We start from the raw sequence: 20,527 nt of genomic DNA, 5'->3' as shown, positions 1-20,527 counted from the left end.
GTAGCCGTTTTGTTACTTTTGTGGCGGCTGGGTGGAAGATGAGCGTTGGTTGTTGAATATATGTTGAAGCACTCTTTGTCCTACTTGTGCTTCCTTGTTCATCTGTACATCCACACAATAGTGCTTAGTGAACGTGTGCACTGAAGCCCATGTTGCCGCCAGGCATATGTCCTGAATTGGTGTGTTGGCCAGAAAGGCAATTGTTGCTCCTTTCTTCCTGGTCGAGTGGGCCTGTGCCCCTCCTGTTAGCTCCTGCCCCGCTTGCTTGTGGCAGAATTTTATCGTTTGTGCGATCCATCGAGCTATGGTGTTCTTAGTCACTGGTCTAACCATGTAACTGTTTGCGAAGGATACGAAGAACTGTTTAGTCTTCCTGTGTTCCTTCGTCCTTTCAATGTAGTGCATCACTGCCCTTCTTGCGTCTAGAGTGTGGAGCGCCCTCTCAGCGCTTGTCGTGGGGTTCTGGAAGAAGCTAGGAATCTGAATACTCTGATTTATGTGGAACCTTGACACCATCTTTGGCATGAAGTGCGGGTCTGTTCTCATCACGACCCTGTCACTGTGTATCTGGATGTAGGGTTCTTGCAGTGTTAGTGCCTGTAGTTCGCTCACCCTACGTAGCGAGGTGATTGCTACCAGAAAGGCCGCTTTCATTGTCAGCATTTGTAGTGATGCCTTGTGGATGGGTTCGAAAGGTGCTTTCATGAGCTCTGTCAGTACCACATTCAGGTTCCAAGCTGGCGGCGCATCCTTTTTGGGGACGCTATTCTCTTAGCCCCTTCCAGGAATCTTTTTACTACTTGAGATGTAAAGAAGCTTCTCCCTGTTTCTCCTTTGTGTATGCCACAATCGCTGCCAGGTGTACCCTCAGCGAGGATGAGCTTAGCTTGGCTCTTATTAGGTGCGTGAGGTATCTTAGCACCGTTGATTCCTTGGTCAGCTTTCTCTGGAGATTTTTCTTGCAGCACCATTGAGTGAATCTTTTCCATTTTTCCCCTTAGCACTTGCGTGTGCTGGGCCTCCTTGACTCTCGCACCACCCGTAGGGTGCTCTCTGGTAGTTTCAGATGTGCGAACTCTAAGTCCTCAGGAGCCAAGCTGATAGGCTGAGGCCCTCCGGCTCTGGGTGTAGAACTTCTCCCTTTTCCATGGAGAGTAGGTCTTTTCTTTTTGGGAACTTGTGGGGTGGATCCTGTGCCATCTCCATTATCTGCGAGTACCAGGTCTGCCTGGCCCATTGTGGTGCCACCAGGATGAGCGTCATGTTGCTCGTCATGCATTTGTTGAGAACCCTGGGAATCAGTGGGATCGGGGGAAAAGCGTAGGCAAATGTTTTTGACCAGCTTATCCATAGGGCATTCCCTTGGGATAGTGCCTCTGGTTGTCTGGATGCAAAGTACTGGCATTTTGCATTCTGGCGTGTTGCAAACAGGTCTATTGTTGGAGTGCCCCACCTCCTGAATAGTCTCTCTGTTTCCTGTATGTTGAGTTCCCACTCATGGGATGCTGAAGTCTGCCTGCTGAGCCAATCTGCTTCTACATTGTCCTTCCCTGGCAGGTGTATGACTAGCAGGTCTATTTTGAGTGGTATTGCCCATCTCCAGATCTCCTGAGCCAAGCTTGACAGAGGGAATGATTGTGTTCCCCCCTGCTTGTTGATGTAAAACATCGTTGTGGTGTTGTCTGTCTGTATCAGCACCTTCTGGTTGTACAGTTGTTTCTGAAAGGCCTTGAGGGCCAGCAACACTGTTTTCAGCTCCAGGTAATTGATGTGTTTGACGGCATCCCCATGGCTTCATAGACCCCTCACTCTGAGCTTGTTCATGTATGCGCCCCATCCCTTCTGGGATGAGTCTGTGGTGATGGTCACTGTTGGGCCCGGTGGCGTTCGAGGCTTCCCTATTGTTATCCTTTCTTTGGTTCACCACTTTATTTCTTCCTGCACTTTGTGCGTTACAACCACTAGATCCTCCCAACTTCCGTAGCTTGTGACCATTGTTGCTGCAGCCACTCCTGGAATGGTCTCATCTGCAGGCATACATTGGGGACCAGGTGTATGCATGACGCCATCATTCCCAAGATCTTGCTCACTGTCCTCACTGTCAGAGCTCGCCCCTTCTGGTAGTGACGTTTCTCCCTCAGTAGGCTGAGTGTCCTCTTCTCGCTGGGTAACACCCTGCATTGGACTGTGTTGATTTGAGCTCCCAGGAAGATCTTTCCCCAGTGTATGGAGAATCCCAGGCTTGCTAGCGCTCTTGTGACCTGTTCTGCATGATCTTTGCTTGTCCTGTAAGAGCTTGCCTTTACGAGCCAGTCGTCGAGGTAGGGTTACACGTGTATCCCCTCTCTTCGCAGATGTGCAGCAACTGCTGCGAGGCACTTGGTGAATACCCTTGGTGCGGACTTTAGACCAAATGCCAGGGTTGTGAATTGGTAGTGATCCTTGTTTACTGTGAATCTTAGCATGTGCTTGTGCTGCCTGTTCATGGGGATGTGCAGGTACGCATCTTTGAGGTCTATGGTGGACAAGAAGTCCCCGACCTTTATCTGTGGGATGACCTCTTGTAGGGACGTCAGCTTGAATTTTTGAGTCTTTACATATTTGTTTAGGAACCGTAGATCCAGGATGGGTCTTAGGCTTTCGTCCACTTTTGACACCAGGAAGTAGTTTGAGTACACTCCCCTGTTCCGTTCTTTGAATGGGATCGGTTCGATGGCCTCTTTGAGGAAGAGTTCTTGAGCTTCCACTTGGAGCAATTGTAACTCCCTTCCAGAGTGCTCTCTTTTCTTTGGCTTTCTGTTTGGTGGTCTCTTTTCCAACTCTATGCAGTATCAGAACTGTATGATGTTGAGTATCCACATGTCTGTGGTTGTTTTTCTCCACTCTCAGAGGAAAAATCTCAGCCTGCCTCCTACTGGTGTTACATGTTCTTTTGTGTCTTGCCCGTGTAGCCCTCTCCTCTTTGCTTTTCCGTGCTCTTCCATCGGAGGGTTTGAGTGGGTGAGCACCTTTTCCTGTGTGAAGTCACTTAGAGGGGGGTTGTTCACCGCCTCTCCTTCTCTGGCCCTGTCAGTTTCCTCTCCCGCGAAAGGACTGGCCCCTGTTCTGGTAGTTCCAGTTTTGCTTCTGCTGGCCCTGGTGACTTTGGTTGTCACTCTGTTGACCCTGGTGGAACGCCTGGTGTGGTTGTCCTTGCTGGTTTCCACCCCTTCCTTCCGTTCGGCCTCCGCGTAGGAGTGCCTCTTCTCATCCCCCTGAATTGCTGGGCCCCCATGGACCTTGCAGTCTCGTTGTCTTTCTTCAGTTGGGTGAGTTTTTCATCTACTGGGGCTCCGAACAGTGTTTCTCCATTGAAAGGGGTGTTCAGGATGTTGTTTTGAACCTCCGTCTTGAAGCCTGAGATCCTGAGCCAGGCTTGCCTTCTCTCTGTGATTCCTATAGCCATCAGCCTGCTGGATGTTTCTGCCTCGTCCAAGGCTGTCTTCAGGCACGAGTTTGCGATGCTTTTCCCCTCTTCCACGAGGTGAGCGGCTCTCTGCTGGTGTTCCTCTGGGAGGTGCTTGAGCAATTGGTTCATCTCGTCCCAATGCTGGTACTGGTGCCTGTTGAGAAGGGTGTTGGAGTTTGCCATCCTCCAGTGCATTGCTGCGTTTCTCTCAATTTTTCTGCCTGTTAGGTCCATCCTCCTGCTTTCCTTGTCAGGTGGTGGCCCAGATGTTGTTGGGACGTTGGCCCTTCTTCTGGCCGTTGCGGCTATAATTGAGTCTGCTGAAACTGTCCCCTGGATGTAAGGGGGTCCTGGGAGGAGAACTTGTCCTTTTTCTCCGTCCTTGGCGTGACTGACCTGCAGGTAGCTGGTTCTCTGAACGTCTCTTTGCCCTGTCCCATGATACTCTTCAGCATGGGCAGGAAGTGGCTTTTTGTCTGTGCGGGGAGCAAGGTTTCCAGCAGGAAATCTGCCTTAGCCTTCTCCTCCTCCAATTTGACTCCATAAGCTGCTGCAGCCTTCTTGACGACCTCATAGTAGGCCCCAATGTCATCTGGCGGCAAAGGCCTCGAGGGGTATGTCTCCACAGCCTCCACCGGGTTTTCGGCCTCGATGTCCGGCCAATCCTGGTCCTGAGCCGTCGAGGATCCCGAGCCGTGGCTCGAACGCGGGTCCCCATAATCACCCTCTGTGTAATAGAGGTCCTCCTCTTCTCCCTGCTACGAGGGCTCCGGAGTTCTCAGCGTCTCTTCAGCGTCGAACTCCTCGTGTTCTTCTATCTCTTCGAGGACCGTCGTGGGCTTCGAGGGGATCCTAAAGCTTTTCATTTTGTCTTGCAAGTCCTTCTTCCTCTGGATGATGTTTTCCATCTCGGCCTCGAGCCTTCTTTTCTTTCTCTCCATCTGTGCGGCCTGCTCGTCGTCGAGCGTTTCGGCCGTCCTCTTCGACGGCCCCGTCGACGTCGGAGCAGCTCTCGGCTCCTTCTCCTTTGAAGTCGAGGATCCATTTTCGGGAGCTTGCTTCGACGACCTATGTTTTTCGCTGGTCTTTGCCGCCTGAGAGTCCTTCACGAAGGATCCGCTGTGCTGTTTTTCGGGGACCGCAGCTTCGGTCGTCGAAGATTTTGACGCCGGTGCTCCCTTCGAGGTTCTAGACTCTGATTTTCGAGAGTCAGACTCAGGTTTTCGAGGCCCTGTCGAGGGTTTCGGGGTCGTAGACTCTCCTACCTTGTCTGACGATTTCTTATCGGTCTCTGCGACCGTGGAGACATCTGGACCTTCGGCGATGTAGTCCTCGTCGTCGGTGGAGAGGCCCAGGTCGTACAGCGACGGAGCCTTGCCCTTGCCCTGCATCGTGTGGTGAGCTATCCTCTATTTGTCCCAAATCCTTGTGAAGACTGAGCAGGCGTTGCAGTCCTTGCTCCGGTGGTCGATAGGCAGACAGAGGTTGCAGACCAGGTGCTGGTCTCTCTGCGCGTACTTGTGGTGGCAAATACGGCAGAATTTAAATGGTGTGTTGTTCATTACTGCGCTCAGGGGGCCCCCTGTGTGAGCATTCTTCGTCGTCCCGGCTCTGATGATCTTCTTCTCCTGGTCTTCTCGAGTTTTTTCCTGAAGAAATTCGCTTATTTTTCTCCTTTTCTCCTCCAAAACTTCTGGAGCTTCACACGACGATTCAGACCCAACGGTGGAAAAAAGAATCTGAAGATGGCGCCCAAGGGTGGGAGCTTCCGCTGGCAGCATGCCGACGTCACCGAAGGTACAACAAATGGTGGGACGTCGACGCCCACCTGGGCTACGAAAAAAAAAAAAAAGAGAGAGAAAAAAAAAGACTACGATTCCGGACCCAACCACCAGATTGCGGAATATGCACAGCATAGTGAATCCAGAAAGATTCACGCTGCAAAACTCATGCTGTTAAGAAGCCTCTATCGCTAAGGTTTTTCCCCTCTTTCAGCTGTAAATATAAACCGCTCTATTTAAGTGTTCCCAAAATGTCTATAGTTTTGCAACCAACTGTAGTCTTGGATATGTGTGAACCATGGCAAAGTATTGTTCATGGTACACCCATGATTAAGCCGGAATCAAATATGGATACCAGCACTGGATTTCAGTGAGTTTAATAGCAATGTTGGAATGTTTAATTCAAGCATTAACAGTTGCAGGCTGTAGTATTCTGCGATACTCAGCTGTGCAATCCATGCCACCACAGCCTTGAGGTTTGATGCTGGTCTTTGCTGCAGCTCAAGATCTGTGCGCTCAGTCTCTGAGGGTTGGTCCACCCTCCACATGGAAGGAATGCCACCAAATGAAAACACTTAGATAATGCCAGTGGACAGTGCCATAGCAGGTAAACACACTATCACAGAGCGAGTATGCGGCACACATTCTGATTTTTGCACTTATAGACTGTAGGCTGCTTTGAATGTAGCACTTCTACTTCAGGTAATGAGACTGCAATGCTATGGGTGTGCATGCGTGCTCGTCCAACCTACCACTTCATGTATGGTCTTTGGGCTAAATGGGAGCTTTTAGTCCTGGGGCCTATTTAAACTGACCCTGTAGATAGGAACGAGGACACACATTGATTTTCACATCTCAGTAACCAATCTCTCCCACTCTGGCCAAAACACCAAATTAGAATGATTTACTGATGTCTAGGAAGAGTCTTGGCTCAATGTGTCCTCTGGACACAGACTTCTCCAAGACAAAGTTCACACGTTGGGACAAGACCATCAAACTGAAGTACATCGACCAACCCTTTCTGTAGCCCATCAGAAGGCCATGGTCTGATTGACATGCAATCAATGAAGCTCAAGTGCCTGTATGTAACTCTGTGCAAGATTTAAACACCCATACTGAGGCTCTGCTGGCAAGTATGCACCCAAAGTCAAAAGTTAGAGGTGTCAACAGTACGATAGGCTCTGCTTCAAGAAAAAGGCCAATATTCTCCAACAATCTTCCACCCACCCCCACACAACCCCCCTCTGAATATCAAAGCCCCCTCCCAAATGTCCCCCAAAGCATACATGTCAGCATCTTCATCTCGTCTGTTGGTTTCTGCTGAGAAGGAGGTTCCCAGATTCAAATCATCCTCTTCAGTAATCCTAAAATGAAAAACAAGAAAATATAAAATTAACAGATGTTCTTAACAAACAGGAGCTGGCACAAGCTCTTCGAATGATAGAGCCCCCTGGGGACACTGCAGCTGCTAATGCCCAAAAGCTTATACTGGCACTTATGCAGAGACAAGAAATGTCATAATCTGAAACTACAAACATGCTCCTACTCAGGGGGTTCTGAGGACGTTACATGATTTACTGTAAGAGCCATCCAATGTCTATAGTTGGTCAGTAAGCCTGAGTGTTGGTCTTGTTCTCTGGCCAAGGTCTCACGTGTTTCACACGAGAGACTCTTTAGAGGCTCCTAAAAGAGCCCAGGAGCAAAGCCTGCGACCCGACCACAGTCTGTGGAGTCTATTCCCATGCAGGTGCCTTGAAAAAACGGACTGGCGCTGCACTAAATCTAGTGCTTGGTCGGACAACCTTTAGCATGCAGGGCTAAAAACTACCCCCATGCTCCATGCAGCATGGAAGCAGAAAAGCCCGTCTTCAGTTGAAGTCCGGGCTCTGCGGTCCACTCCACACTCACTTCTCCTTGCAGTCCTTCAGCTTCTTCATGTCGATCATTCCTCCGGTTTTAATCTTGAAGGGATCATCCTGCAAACACAAAGAAGTCCGATTGCAGCAAACTTCCAACCATCACAAAAAGGATCACTTAGGATTTGCAGCTCCAGCCCTCTTTCCCTTGAGGCCCGCAGGGCGGCATACAGTTTAACCATCTATCGAGCGACTATCATTCATAGAAATGTCACACATGCATAAAAACCCACTTCAGAACCTGCTTAAGATGGAAACATAAACCTAAGGATAGTTGTGCATTCATGCCCGCGTTTAAAGGGCAGATCAGATAAGGCCCAGGGCTAAAGCTTCAGTACTGTGTCATTTACAAAATGTAGCCTGAAAGCCATACTTAAATGGGAGGTTCAGTTGTACACGTACACACACACACACATACAAGCTGTGTGTTACGATCCGGGCTCCCTAGATCTTCGAACTACATGTCCCAGAGTGCCTGCTGCTTTGTCTGTTGTTTATGTCTAGTACCCTCTGACTCTGTCTACTTCCTATATCTGCTCCTCTCTCCCTTTGCCCGGTGCTTGTCACCTGGAATCAACCACAGTTTTTGTCCGGAGTGGATTTCGACTTGTCGATTCTACAGATTCCTTGGAGAGCCCTGGGGGATTTGAGACTATTTCCAAGTTCGTGTGTAACAGATACGATGTATCAGACCGTTGTGGAGCCTCTCAGTTACTCGCGCAACGCGCTGTGCGTTTCCGTGTCCATGTCAGTTCCCTTATTCTGTGTATAAGGAGATGTAGTGAGGGTTGCCCCTCAGTGCCAGGCCCTCATAGGTCCGTCCCATCCGAGCATGAGCCGCCAGAGGCTCAATGGCCGGCGCGAAGAGCAATGGGGATAGGGAACAGCCCTGACGCGTCCCCCGACCAACCGCATACGCCGCCGATATCGTAGCTCCCGTCTTCACTCTAGCCGTGGCCGCATTATACAGTAAAGCCGTTCATTTCACGAATCGTTCTCCTAGCCCAAACACCTCCAAGACCTGGAACATGTATGGCCACTCCACACTGTCAAAGGCTTTTTCGATGTCAATCGAAACCACAGCGGCCCTCGGGAGCCCTCCGAAATCACCACCCATGACCCATAATAGGCGGCGCACACAATTGGCCGTGGTGCACTGGGGAATGAAGCCCGCCTGGTCCGGGTGGACCAATGTGCACATATGGGCAAGCAGCCGCGTCGTGAGGACCCTGCTCAGGATTTTGTAATCAGTCGTGAGCATAGATAGGGGGCGGTAGGACAGACAAGAGCCGGCCTCTCCCCCTCGCTTCAAGAGGGGTATTATGATGGCCTCCCGGGAGGTTGCGTGAAGAACGCCAGCGTACCATGCCTCCCTATAAACAGCGTGCAGCCGCGGGGCCAAGACGTCAATGTAAGCCGCATAGAACTCAATCGGTAGGCCATCTGCGCCAGGGGTCTTGAGGCGAGCCATGTGTTTGATGGCCGTGCGTATTTCCCCCACAGAGATCTCGTCGCCTAGCTTGTCCCCATGCTCCGGTTCAAGGCGCGGCAGCTGTGCGGTGGCCAGGAAGTCATCCAGTCCCTCCGGTGCACTGGGCATCGTGCTCTGATACAGTCGCGCATAGTACTAAAAAAACTGACCATTGATGTCGGTTTGGGTGTAGACCAAGCGCCCCTCCGCCGTGGCTAAAGCCAAGATCGGGGTGCCACGGGCCGCAGGATTGGCCAGCCAAGCCAACAAGGAGCCCACCTTATCCTTATCGCGTTCAGCGTGCGCCCTAACAAGATACTCCTTATGATCGAAGCAGCGGAGTCGCTCCATCTGCACTGCGACCTCCTCGCGGGCGGATGAGACAGCCTCGTGAGCCTCGGGGTCGTCGTGGCCAGCTCACTCCGCCGCACGCAACCGATCTTCGCCATGCGAGAGGTCTTGCAGGAGGGTCTTGCGGGCCCCCGCCGTGGCCGAAATACAGGCACCTCTAATCACCACCTTGAAGGCGTCCCATTCAAGGGCCCTGCTCGACGAGGTACCCTCATTCGCCGCAAAATAGCCCTCCACGCTGTCTTGCACCGAGGCCTTAAAGGCCGAGTCCTCCAACGCCAATGGGTTCAACCGCCACGTGGTAATAGCCTGGCGCTGCCTGAACCACCGGACCATCACCAAGCAAGGGTTATGGTCAGAAATTGTTTTCGCCAAATACTCGCTGTGGTGGATCAGACCCTGGACATCCGGTGAACAGAGGACCCTATCAAGCCGGACATGGAGATCGTGCGGGGAGGAATAGAAGGAATAATCCCTCTCGGCGGGGTGCTGCGTCCGCCAGGCATCGACCAATCCCCACATAGATTGCCACTTCCGTCTCCCTTTCGCCATCCTATGAACCGCCGACTGCGCAAGCGGTGGGTGCGATCTGTCCAACTCCACATCTGTTATCGAATTGAAATCCCCTCCAAGGAGGACCGTGCCCGCTAGGACTGTCGCCAATTTCCCTAATAATCGCGCAAAGAAAGCTGCTTGCTCCACATTCGGGTCATACACACACTGCACAGCGTCAAATCCCTCCCGTCAAGCCTACCCTGTACAGCCACATATCTCCCATCAGGATCCACTAACGTCTCTAGGGGCTGGAATGGGACCCCCGCTCTCCCCCAGATTAAAACTCCCCGTGCAAAAGCCGAGTAAGTAGTATAAAACAGCTGGCCCCGCCACCTGCACGGTTTGGTCAATATGCGTCTCCTGCAGAAAAGCTACTTGGATCCCTCTGCGGACTAGGTAGGCATGCACCTTGTGTTGTTTCAGCATGGAATTCAGCCCCGTACATTCCAAGTTACACATTTCACTTCAGGTAGGGTCCCCATTCAAAAGTTTATAGACATTACAAACCATTAGTAGAATCCCAGGCGCACTGACAGTTCCCTTGAATCCCCAACGCAGCCCGATCTCACACATCCTAGTGGGCACGTTGATAGACCCCCTCCAGCCCAGAACAACCCCAACAAACCCTCAGCCCACCCTCCCCCAGAACAGGTGCCAAACCAATGTTACCCATCCAAACCCAAACCCCCGCTAACGGGGCACTCTGGTAGCTACCAGAGACTCACAAGGTACGTGAGGTAGAGGGGGTGACCCTGCACCAACCGATCTGGACAGCAAGTGGCCCGCCCCCGCTCCACAGCCCAATCTCACAAATTACCAACTTCCTCACCCCAGCAGAGCCCCGCTCCACCCGGGCTCCCCTCGGGTTCCTTCCCACCCAGCCCACCCCACATCAGGAGAAAAGCAAACCCCCCATCAGGTCCAGCAAATGTCCCCACAGCCACCCCAGGCGTCTCCATGCCACAGTTCCAGCGTGCCCCCTTACTGTTCAGTACGCAGCATCCCAGCAGGTCACTCGTCTATCAGGTCATCAGCAGTCCGGGGGGTGACCTGAGGTAGTTAACTGGGAGCCTCCTCCGAGCCCCCGGATTCCCCCTCGTACGATCCCTGCTGGGAACCCGAATCCGCAAGGGAGGCCGTCGCAGTTGCTCCGGAGATGACAGACACCGACTGGAGGGCCGCCGACCGCTCCAGATCAGTTTGCGATGCCAATGGGAATCGTTAGGCGACGTGCGTTTCCGGTTGCGCCGGCTCCTGCGGGGCTGCGGGCGTGCTTCAGGTGGCACATCTCATTTGCCAGCGCCGTCCGTGCCCGCTCCAACCACTGCCAGGCGTCCTCCAGCGTGTCACAGAAAGTCGCCGCACCATCCACCATCACCTTCAGGCGTGCCGGGAACAACAGTGAATACCGCACCCCCTCATGTGTTGTATTTGTACAGCGCGAACAGTAACCCGTAAGCATCCCGGCGCTTGTACCCCTACCACAAGGGAACCCCTCCTGGCTTTTCCTTGTGAGGTGTCCACTCCTGGGCATCCCATGGTGAAACCAGGCATCCCTTGTGTATCGGGGGCCGTTGTGGAGACTAAGCAAGCTATTGCCCAGAGTTGCAGCGTGGGGCCTATGCTTAGATTCGGCACTGAGGCGAGAATATCCGGTCAGAGGAATTTAAGCCCGATCTCGCCGAGGCGGGAATCGAACCCTGGTCCCTGGCCAGCGCTCTGCATCAAGGTCTGCCGCTCTAACCATTGAGCCACACTTCTCATCCCGGAGGGCCTTCTTGACCGCCAGGAAGGAGAAGCAGTTTTGCTGCACCTCCTGAGAGTAATCAGGATAAAGAGAGACGGATGCATTGTCCACCTTATATGGGCCAGACGCTCGGGCCTGTCGCAAGATGATATCTCGGTCTTTAAAATGCAGCAGGCGCGCTACCACAGGACGAGGGGGGGCGGCCCAGCGCCGGCGGGCGGGCCGGTATTCAATGCGCCCTTTCCAGGGTATAAAAGTGTGCCAGGCCCTCAGGGGCAACCACATCCCTCAGCCACGCTTCCAGATAGGCGAACATGTCAGTCCCCTCGATTTTTTCAGGCAGCCCGACCACCCGAATGTTGTTGCGCTTATTGCACCCTTCCGCGTCCTCAGCCCTCTTCTCCAGGTGTTGCACTCGCCGCAGTAGGTCGCTCATCGTCATATACGTCGCCTTCTGAGCCGGCTCCAATCGTTCCAGCACCAGCTCGGTGCTTTTGACACGATCCTTCAACTTGTCGTGGTCCCCACCTGCGCGATATCTTGATGTAGCGCGGTTCCTGTATCCGATATGGCCTTAAGGATCTGGTCCATCTGCTGTTGCAGCCCTGCGGTCTGGCTTCCGGGCAAGCCCTGCTCCAGGGGGTCCTGGGAGTCTTCAACCTGGTCGACCGGCGCCGACCCCGGCACTTTCCGCGGTTTCCCCATTTCGCAGTCCCCGGGCCGACTGCCCGGTGCAATATCAAAGCCCCGGCACTTCCAAACGCCCGTCTCAGGGACAGGAGGTGGTCACTCGTCACCCTCGGCAAGGTCGTGGGATGGGCGAGCCGAGAGGCCACCCTGCCAGCCTCCTATGTAGGTCGTCCCGAGCTGTAGGAACCCCCCCGTCGCGACAGGTCCGCAAGTCCTGTAACCGTCCTCAGTGGGAGAGCACCACACGCGAACTCCACCTTCGCCCGGAGAGGCCCGTATCAGGCACACAAGAGCTAATCCGATTGAGCTTCGCAACAGTTCCCAACTTAGACCTGGTTCTTTCCCGCCAGTCGGCTACGACATAGAAACATCCAACGTCGTCGCGGCGTAGGTAGGCCAATCCCCTCCCTTTGGGCTTTGTACCCCCCCGCCATGCGCCCGGGCGCCAAGTCCCCAGCTCCAAGCCGCAGCTGGAAGGCGCTACCTTCTATACACTCTCGCTGCAAGTTCATGTCTCCCTTTGCGCCTGGTGGCTTGAGCCGGAGTAAGCAGTACTGCGTCCTAGGCAGGGCCACCGCGACGCACCGTCCACCCGGGCAGCCTCACAGCCGCATCGCCAGGCCCCTCCAGAGCACCATCAATCGCCACCACCAGTTCAGGTCAGGACACCTGCCAGGTACCAATCGCCGTCTGCAGCCAAGGGGGTAGCCTCTGCGCTCAGTGCGCCACACCGTGAGGCCAGCGTCGTAGTCCGCACCGACCTGGAAAGGTCCCCAGGAGCGTTATGGGCCTAGGCGCGCCTCCCAGGTGCGCAATCCTCAGTGGGCCAAGCTGTGGTATCAGCAGGAGAGGGACGAAGCAGTCCCAAGGACGTTAGCAACAGATGGTGGCCAGAATGCGGCGAGCACGCTTACCGAGCACTGCTCTCTCCTGCACGCCCTTCCACTCAAGCCCCCAGGACGGCAGCACTCTCCACGTGCATCCGGGTCATCAACAGGAGTCCACCCCCCGCGGGGACCGCCACAATCCGCTCACCGTGATCGGCCCGTCCGCCTGATGCGTGGGTGGCGCCTGGGCTCCAGCCGGTACAGCCACAGATCTGCCCCAGGGGTGGTGGTGGTGGTGGGGGGGAGCTGGCACAGTCCGTTGCCAGCTGCCGAATGGGTGGTCCGGTCCACCGTGGCGAGTCACTCCTGATCGCCGCCGCCACTCAGGCCGCTCTCTCCGGGAAGAAGCCCCAGGCGCCTCCCGAACGCCGCTCCCGGCTGTCGGCTGCAGACACACTGGAGGATGGGATGAGCGGCCCGATGCAGACCCGATCAAGATGGCCGGGGTCCCCTGGGAGGCCTTTGCTCTTGGCCCCTCCGATGTCAGTCACAACCCTCCACCGGCTCCAGGTATGCACTCGGGTGGTTCACTGCTGCAGGGAGCACACAAGGGTCCACGAGCACCACCGGGGGAGTCTCTCAGGCAGGATAAATGGCGAGATCGGACCGTAGCTCGCAGCTCAGGCGTCCACTCTAGTCTGCGTTCAAGCCAGGCCCCGGGGGCAGATCCATACGAGGACTGCTGGGCTCTGTATAGGTTCCCTTAAGATTCAGCTGTACGGGCAAAGCTGCTGAGCTCAACTCATTTACCCTCACCCGAGCACTTGGGTGCTAAAGTGCTCCAAGTGGAGGCTTCAACTCTGGCTGGACAACCAATCTTAATGCGTGTTCCCAGTGAGTGGTCTCCCCTGCACAACTACCCACTTCTACATGTGCTCAATTGGAGGCTTTGAATCTGGCAGGACTGGACAGCTCTACAAAGTCATTTTCCCAGTGGATTAATCTGCTCTTCAGAGACCTACCTCCCTTCCCCCCTTCTCTACCTCGTAACAATCATTGACTCGTTCACTGACAAGATGCTGCTTCAGCTTCTTGGACGGCACACATTTATTCTAAACAATACTTATTGTACCTCAAATCAAAAACAGCAACATATCTGTATGGGATGGTTCTAATTGTCAAGGACGTCATTGAAAAACTTCTATACCACGGAAATTAACCTCAATACTCAACAAAGCTGTCGCCATCCGAGAAACCCACATCTACGAAATCTCATCTGAGAAACTTACATCAACAACATCATCCTCTGGTGCCTTCTCCCCCACCAACAGTGCTGCAGCACTAGGAAACAAAAGTAGGACACCATTAGGGAAAAGGCAAAAGAGGAACACACTTGCTTGTTTGTTTCATAGATACTTTAGGAAAGTCGCTGCCATGTGCAGTTCATAAATGCATAAAAAAAGGCGTCTTCAGTTTATTAATCAGTGGAGTGGATCAAATTTAAAGAGAGAAACATTTAAGAAACTATTTGGTGTCAGTGTAACAGCGATTTGCTTCCCTAGCTTAAATTTGTTGGAAAAACTGCTATTTGTATGAAGGCAATTGAAGTAAAAATGTGAGCACTCGTCATAACAAAAATCTAAGTGAAAGGCAATTGTTGCATATGCAGGAAAAAGAAGGAAAGAATCCCAGACACACAAAACCCAGGGTTCAACAGAAAATGAAAAGTGGCTCAAACATCACGGGAACAGAATGAACCCCAAATCAGACAACAAGCATCAGTCCAAGAAGTTACTGAAAAAAAGGCTGCGTCATCAGACCAAGGGGGTTAGTGAACAAGAGGACCCGTCATCAGACCAAGAGGACGCATCATCAGACAAAGGGGATACTGAACAAGAGGACGTGTCTTCAGGCCAAGGGATTACTGAACGAGAGGACACATCAACAGACCAAGGGGGTACTGACCGAGGGGATGAGTCATCAGACCGAGGGGGTTAGTCAACAAGAGAACGCATCATCAGTCCAAGGGGTTTCTGAACAAGGATGCATCTTCAGACCAAGGGGATACTGAACAAGAGGACATGTCTTCAGGCCAAGGGATTACTGAACGAGAAGATGTGTCATTAGACCAAGGGGTTACTGAACGAGAGGATGCATTATCAGACCAAGGTGTTACTGAACGAGAGGACGCGTCTTCAGACCAAGGGAGTTAGTCAACAAGAGGACGCATCATCAGACCAACTGGTTACTGAACAAGAGGACGCATCATTAGTCCAAGGGGTTTCTGAACAAGGAGGCACCTTCAGACCAAGGGGATACTGAAGAAGAGGACGTGTCTTCAGGCCAAGGGATTACTGAAGGAGAGGACGCGTTATCAGGCCAAGGGGTTACTGAACGAGAGGATGAGTCATCAGACTAAGGGGGTACTGAACGAGGGGACGCGTCACCAGACCAAGGGGGTACTGAATGAGGGAACGTGTCATCAGACCAAGGGGGTTCTGAACGAGAGGACACGTCATCAGACCAAGGGGGTACTGAACGAGGGGACACGTCATCAGACCAAGGGGGTACCAAACGAGGGAACGCATCATCAGACCAAGGGATTCCTGAACATGAGGACATCATCAGACCAAGGGGGAACTGAACGAGGGGAAGAGTCATCAGACCAAGGGGTTACTGAACTAGAGGACGCATCATCAGACCAAAGGGTTACTGAACAAGAGGACGCGTCATCAGACCAAGTGGTTACTGAACAAGAGGACGCGTCATCAGACCAAGGGGTTACTGAACAAGAGAATGTGTCATAAGACCAAAGGGTTACTGAACAAGAGGACGTTTCAACAGACCAAGGGGTTACTGAACGAGGGGACGCGTCATCAGACCAAGGGTGTACTGAACAAGGGGACACGTCATTAGGCCAGGGGGTTACTGAACAAGGGGACACTTCTTCCGACCAAGGGGGCACTGAACGAGGACACATCATAAGATCAAGGGGGTATTGAAGGAGGAGACGCATCATCAGACCAACGGGGTACTGAATGAGGGGATGAGTCATCAGACCAAGGGGGTACTGAACGAAAGGCCGCATCATCAGACCAAAGGGGTTAGTGAACAAGAGGACCCATCATCAGAACAAGTGGTTACTGAACAAGAGGACCTATCATCAGTCCAAGGGGTTTCTGAACAAGGACGCATCTTCAGACCAAGGGGATACTGAACAAAATGACGTGTCTTCAGGCCAAGGGATTACTGAACAAGAGGGCGCATCATTAGGCCAAGGGGTTACTGAACGAGAAGACTCGTCATCTGGCCTAGGGGTTACTGAACAAGAGGACGCGTCATCAGACTAAAGGGTTACTGAACAATAGAATGCGTCATCAGACCAAGGGGTTACTGAACAAGAGGATGCGTAATCAGACCAAGGGGTTACTGAACAAGAGAAGGAGTCATCAGATCAAGGGGTTACTGAACAAGAGGACACGTCATCAGACCAAAGGGTTACTGAACAAGAGGACGGTTCATCAGTCCAAGGGATTACTGAACAAGAGGACACATCAGACCAATGGGTTACTGAACACTAAGATGCATCATTAGACCAAGGGATTCCTGAACAAGAGGACGCATCATCGTACCAAAGGGCTACTGAACAAGAGTGTAGTATGGCCGTTAGGGTCATTGTTGACATTGCTAAGTTAGCATGAGCTCTGCTGCCATGATGCTGCTTTTGCGCACATTACTACATGACTTTATTATGCACAACTCTGTTTGTGCCTTTCACATGAGAACTGTCTGCTTTCTGCGTTCTCTGCATGTTCTTGGAGTTTAGTCTGAACACTGAGTACAAGGTCGATAAACAATGCCCCTTGTTATTCTGTTCTGGTCAGTCTCTAGCACTTAGACAAAACAGGCTACACAACTGCAGATGCTGGAAACTCGTGCGTTGATATTATGGGGTTGCATGCTCGTTTAATACACACTTGGAGAGGGATCGTTCCAGGGACAAGAACTATGCAGTTCCTATGATGTAAAACTATGATCTAGGCACTAAAGTATAGTGTCTGCTGACAAAGCCCAGAGATCTTCCTTTATATAATAAAACTTCTTATAGTAAGGGGGAGGGTGGTTAGGCCTTATAGTCTTTTATCCACTGTCTGTAAACAATGATTTCCCCTTTTATAGTCTATGGACTTGCTACAATGCTAACTGTTTTTGGTTTATGCATTTTGCAACTGGTCGTGGCTCGTATACTGCATTATAGAGCACTATAGTTAAAAATAAACATTTTAAACTATAACAGTAACTCTGTATATTCTTATTGTGGACAAGTACGAGTGAGTGAGCAAAAGGGTAAATCTTGCTACCGCGATTCCCGAGAGAGTGTTGTGTTCTGGGTTGTCTAATAATTTGTAGTTTCATGATTATGTAGGAGAATGAATGAGACACTATAGATAGTCGGTTCTGGGATTTTGGGTACTGAGGTGGTAGGAAGGCTTAGCCCCTACACAACAAGGTCCTGTTTTCCTGCACATAGTTCTTTACATGTGCAGAATCCCTGCAACTTGGTGCTGCTAACGTTTGTTCTGGTACTTATCTGCGAGATGCCGGAGTAGTGCTTGTGCTTGACCACAAACCCCTCACTTCTGTTTCCGGAGACAGTTGTGACGGTGTAGCCTCCAATATTGTATACTTTTATAGGTTTTTCAAGCTTGAATTTTAAAAGGTCTTTCTATTTATTTTTACCTGTATTACGCTGCCATACATAGGTTGTTATTCTCTGCTATTGATTATGGCGGTTGTCATACCTCCTCCTAAAAGCGCTCCAGTCACAGCTTATTTGACACAATATTGCGTCCCTAATGCTGGTGTTACTCTTATCTTTGTTGTTGACGCAGATGCAGCACACCGCTTCGAGGTATTTTACTCTTAGGTCACTTTTCCGGCAGTGGATGGAACTGACAATTTATTTCACGAATATACTGCAACTGCGGTTCCGCAGAATTATTGACCCTATACATCTCTTGAAGTCCCGTTAACGGCTTGGCAACACACTTATATGGTTTAATGGCACCCTTCCTGCGGTCTGTTTAGGCCCCTTGTCAATTGATGGGGCCACATCGCCTGTTTTGCCTGGGTATACCCCACATCCAAATTACCTTAATGTTCAAATCGAAGAGCTTCACATATTACATACATCATTAATACGTGTACATAGAGCTGTTCTACAGTTCATGTTGCGCAACTTGCAGGAGGGACCATCTGGCGTTACTGCACAACCACCGGGACCCGGTGGTGTGGTGATCAGTCCAGTCATGGTTAATTCAGTGATGGGCAAGCGTTCACTAAATAAGGACGAGCTGACTTATTGGCTAGCTGAAATATTTGGCCAACTCGAAGCGGTCTTTCCAAATACCACACCTGTGGAAAAACATAGGATGCAGATGAAGAGTTTACCTAAAGGCCTTGTTCCTGAGTTAGCAGATTGTAACACTTGGGGTAGAGTGTTTGCAACAGTATATTCGATGTGTTTTGGCACCATCTCAATGACCGTTCTCCCTTCTGTGATTAAACGTGTTCAAGATGAACATGGGGCCGAAGCGGCCCTGGAGTTGGGAATGAGACTGGTGGGAGTGTTCGATACTGTGTGCGATATGATGCTTGCTAATGTTAAGGGTGATGCAGTAAGCTTGCAGGTGGCGCAATGCTTGGAAGCTGTTGCAGACGCAAATAAACAGCGCGAATTGCCAAAGATTATTGCTAAAGCTTACAAAACCTTAGGGCGCAATAGTCTGGGAATTAAGCCTTTTACTCAACCACAAACTCAGAATCAATCTCAGCCAAAAGCCTAAACTGAAAAGGGTGCTGCGCCCCTTCTTTCCTAAAAAGAACTGGAAAAACAAAAAACGGGCAGCAACAACAGAAGCAGGGTTTGCGTGCTGGTTCACCGACACTCGAAACTTCCTGAGTGTACTTATGATTTGTGCGACTGCGCAAAACTTAAGACTCCTGACCGATTTCAGGTCCCTGATCAGCGCTCTCCTCATTCTTCACAGGACTCAAAGGAGTCGGTGGAGGGAAGCGTCAGGATCGCAGCAAAGGCGCGACGCCCCAACAGGGACGAGATCAACTTCGCCAGTTTGACATAAAGGCCAAACAAGAGGGACTGCCTCGTTTTGGACCCCTATATCAAAAGAAAAAAGTTGCCGCTTTACAGCGAAATATGCCTTAGACGGGGAGGGCTCTACTCATGGTTTGCCGATGGGCAGTGACTCTGGTAGCCACGCAGCGGAGGTTACCATAGTGCTGGAGGAACTGCCTCCCTGTCTAGAGGCGAGAGCAACTGATACGCTTATTACGGTGGAAACAGCAGATACTCGAGTTGCTCCCCCGGAAAGACTGTATGAAATAGTACTCCAAATTGAGGGTGATATACAGCGTACAATTACGGCGGTCTTCTAGGAAAATCTCACTTCTTATGACATTCTGTTAGCGGAGGGCAGCAAAGAAGGTTCGGCTTGGACCACTCTAATATACCAAACAAAAAAGGTAGCCAATCAGGCATTGCTTGATTCAAATTTGATACCACTCAGCCCACAAGCACTGAGCCCTCAGAATTTTATTTTAGTTTTTTATGTTCTTGAATTTTTATATTTACTTTTTGTGTATCATAGAAAAAGACAGTTTGTCAAACAATAAAGAATGCATTCAGAAAACAATGTGCGCAATATATACATGTGTTCAATATGTACATCACAATACTAAATTTCAAACACACCAAAAATACATCACAAGAAATAAATGAATTACATTGATACAATGCCTAACATTCAATTTTTAAAGTAGGCACCAGTCCTTCAAACTTCGAACAGAAGACGGGCGGACAACACAGTTCAAAAAGACTGCGTGCCAGTCTTACTGAGCCAGAGATTGGATATTTGTATGGATGTACTGCTAGGGACAGGGAGCGTGGTATTGTTTGTATCCCTAGTAGCACCTTTCCTCTTTATCCCTGGCTCGGGGTCAATGCGTTTCGAACCACAAGGCGATTCAGGGTTCTCCTCAGGACGTGGACTGGATGAAGCCGTAACTGAGTGTAGAATTCATGGTCGCGGTGAATAGGGGCAGCCACCTCACTAAGCACACATTATCTGACTTTATGTAGCAGTTATGGCGTATTATTGGGAAGAGAAGCCTCGCATGGAACGGGAATTCTGTTCTTCAAGCGGGTCGCCGCAATGAGAATTATTGTGGCCGTGGGGTCCAGCTGTTAGGGTTCTATTGGAACTAATCGTGCGGCGAGCTTCCTTCTCCTTAATCAATCATCCGCCACTTGCCGAAAGATGGGAGGAGAAGAAACAGAAAGTAACAACATGTGGAAGGGAGGGAGGGAGGGAGGAAACAGAAAGGAAGGAAAGGTGGAAGGAAGTGAGGAAACAAGCAACGAAAGGTGGAAGGAATGGGAGGAAACAGAAAGGAATGCAAGGTGGAACGAAGGGAGGGAGGAAAGAGAAAGGAAGGAGGCGTAGTTACATAATTTAAGTGACACTGCTATCAGGGGATTTACTTACCTTGTGGCAGGATACCGCAAGGACAGGCTTCTGGGAGCCCCACCGTGCCTGCAGTCTACCGGCACATGCTGCACGCACAGATGGTGGGGTCGGGATGAATGGCTGTGCGCACATCCCTGTGTGTTTCCCTATATGTGCTTTCATACTGTTGTGTGTGTGTGTGTGAGTCAATGAGT

General features: G+C 51.3%; 1 protein-coding gene across 1 annotated transcript in view; it reads right to left on the bottom strand.

Annotated features, from left to right (window-relative positions):
- The window catches only part of C5H9orf78 (chromosome 5 C9orf78 homolog), a 65,753-nt gene that overhangs the window by 15,099 nt on the left and 30,127 nt on the right, over positions 1-20,527 (bottom strand). The window contains exons 3-5 of the mRNA XM_086924839.1: positions 14,076-14,127; positions 7,138-7,205; positions 6,516-6,593 (exon numbers count right to left, since the gene is read on the bottom strand). Of these exons, the coding sequence (XP_086780965.1) occupies positions 6,516-6,593; positions 7,138-7,205; positions 14,076-14,127 (198 nt within the window). The remainder of the gene's footprint in view (positions 1-6,515; positions 6,594-7,137; positions 7,206-14,075; positions 14,128-20,527) is intronic.

This window comes from Lissotriton vulgaris, chromosome 5 (genome assembly GCF_964263255.1).
Source record: "Lissotriton vulgaris chromosome 5, aLisVul1.2, whole genome shotgun sequence".
NCBI classification, from domain to species: domain Eukaryota; kingdom Metazoa; phylum Chordata; class Amphibia; order Caudata; family Salamandridae; genus Lissotriton; species Lissotriton vulgaris.
Note: the sequence above shows the minus strand (reverse complement) of the source record. Positions and strands in the feature narration are given on the sequence as shown.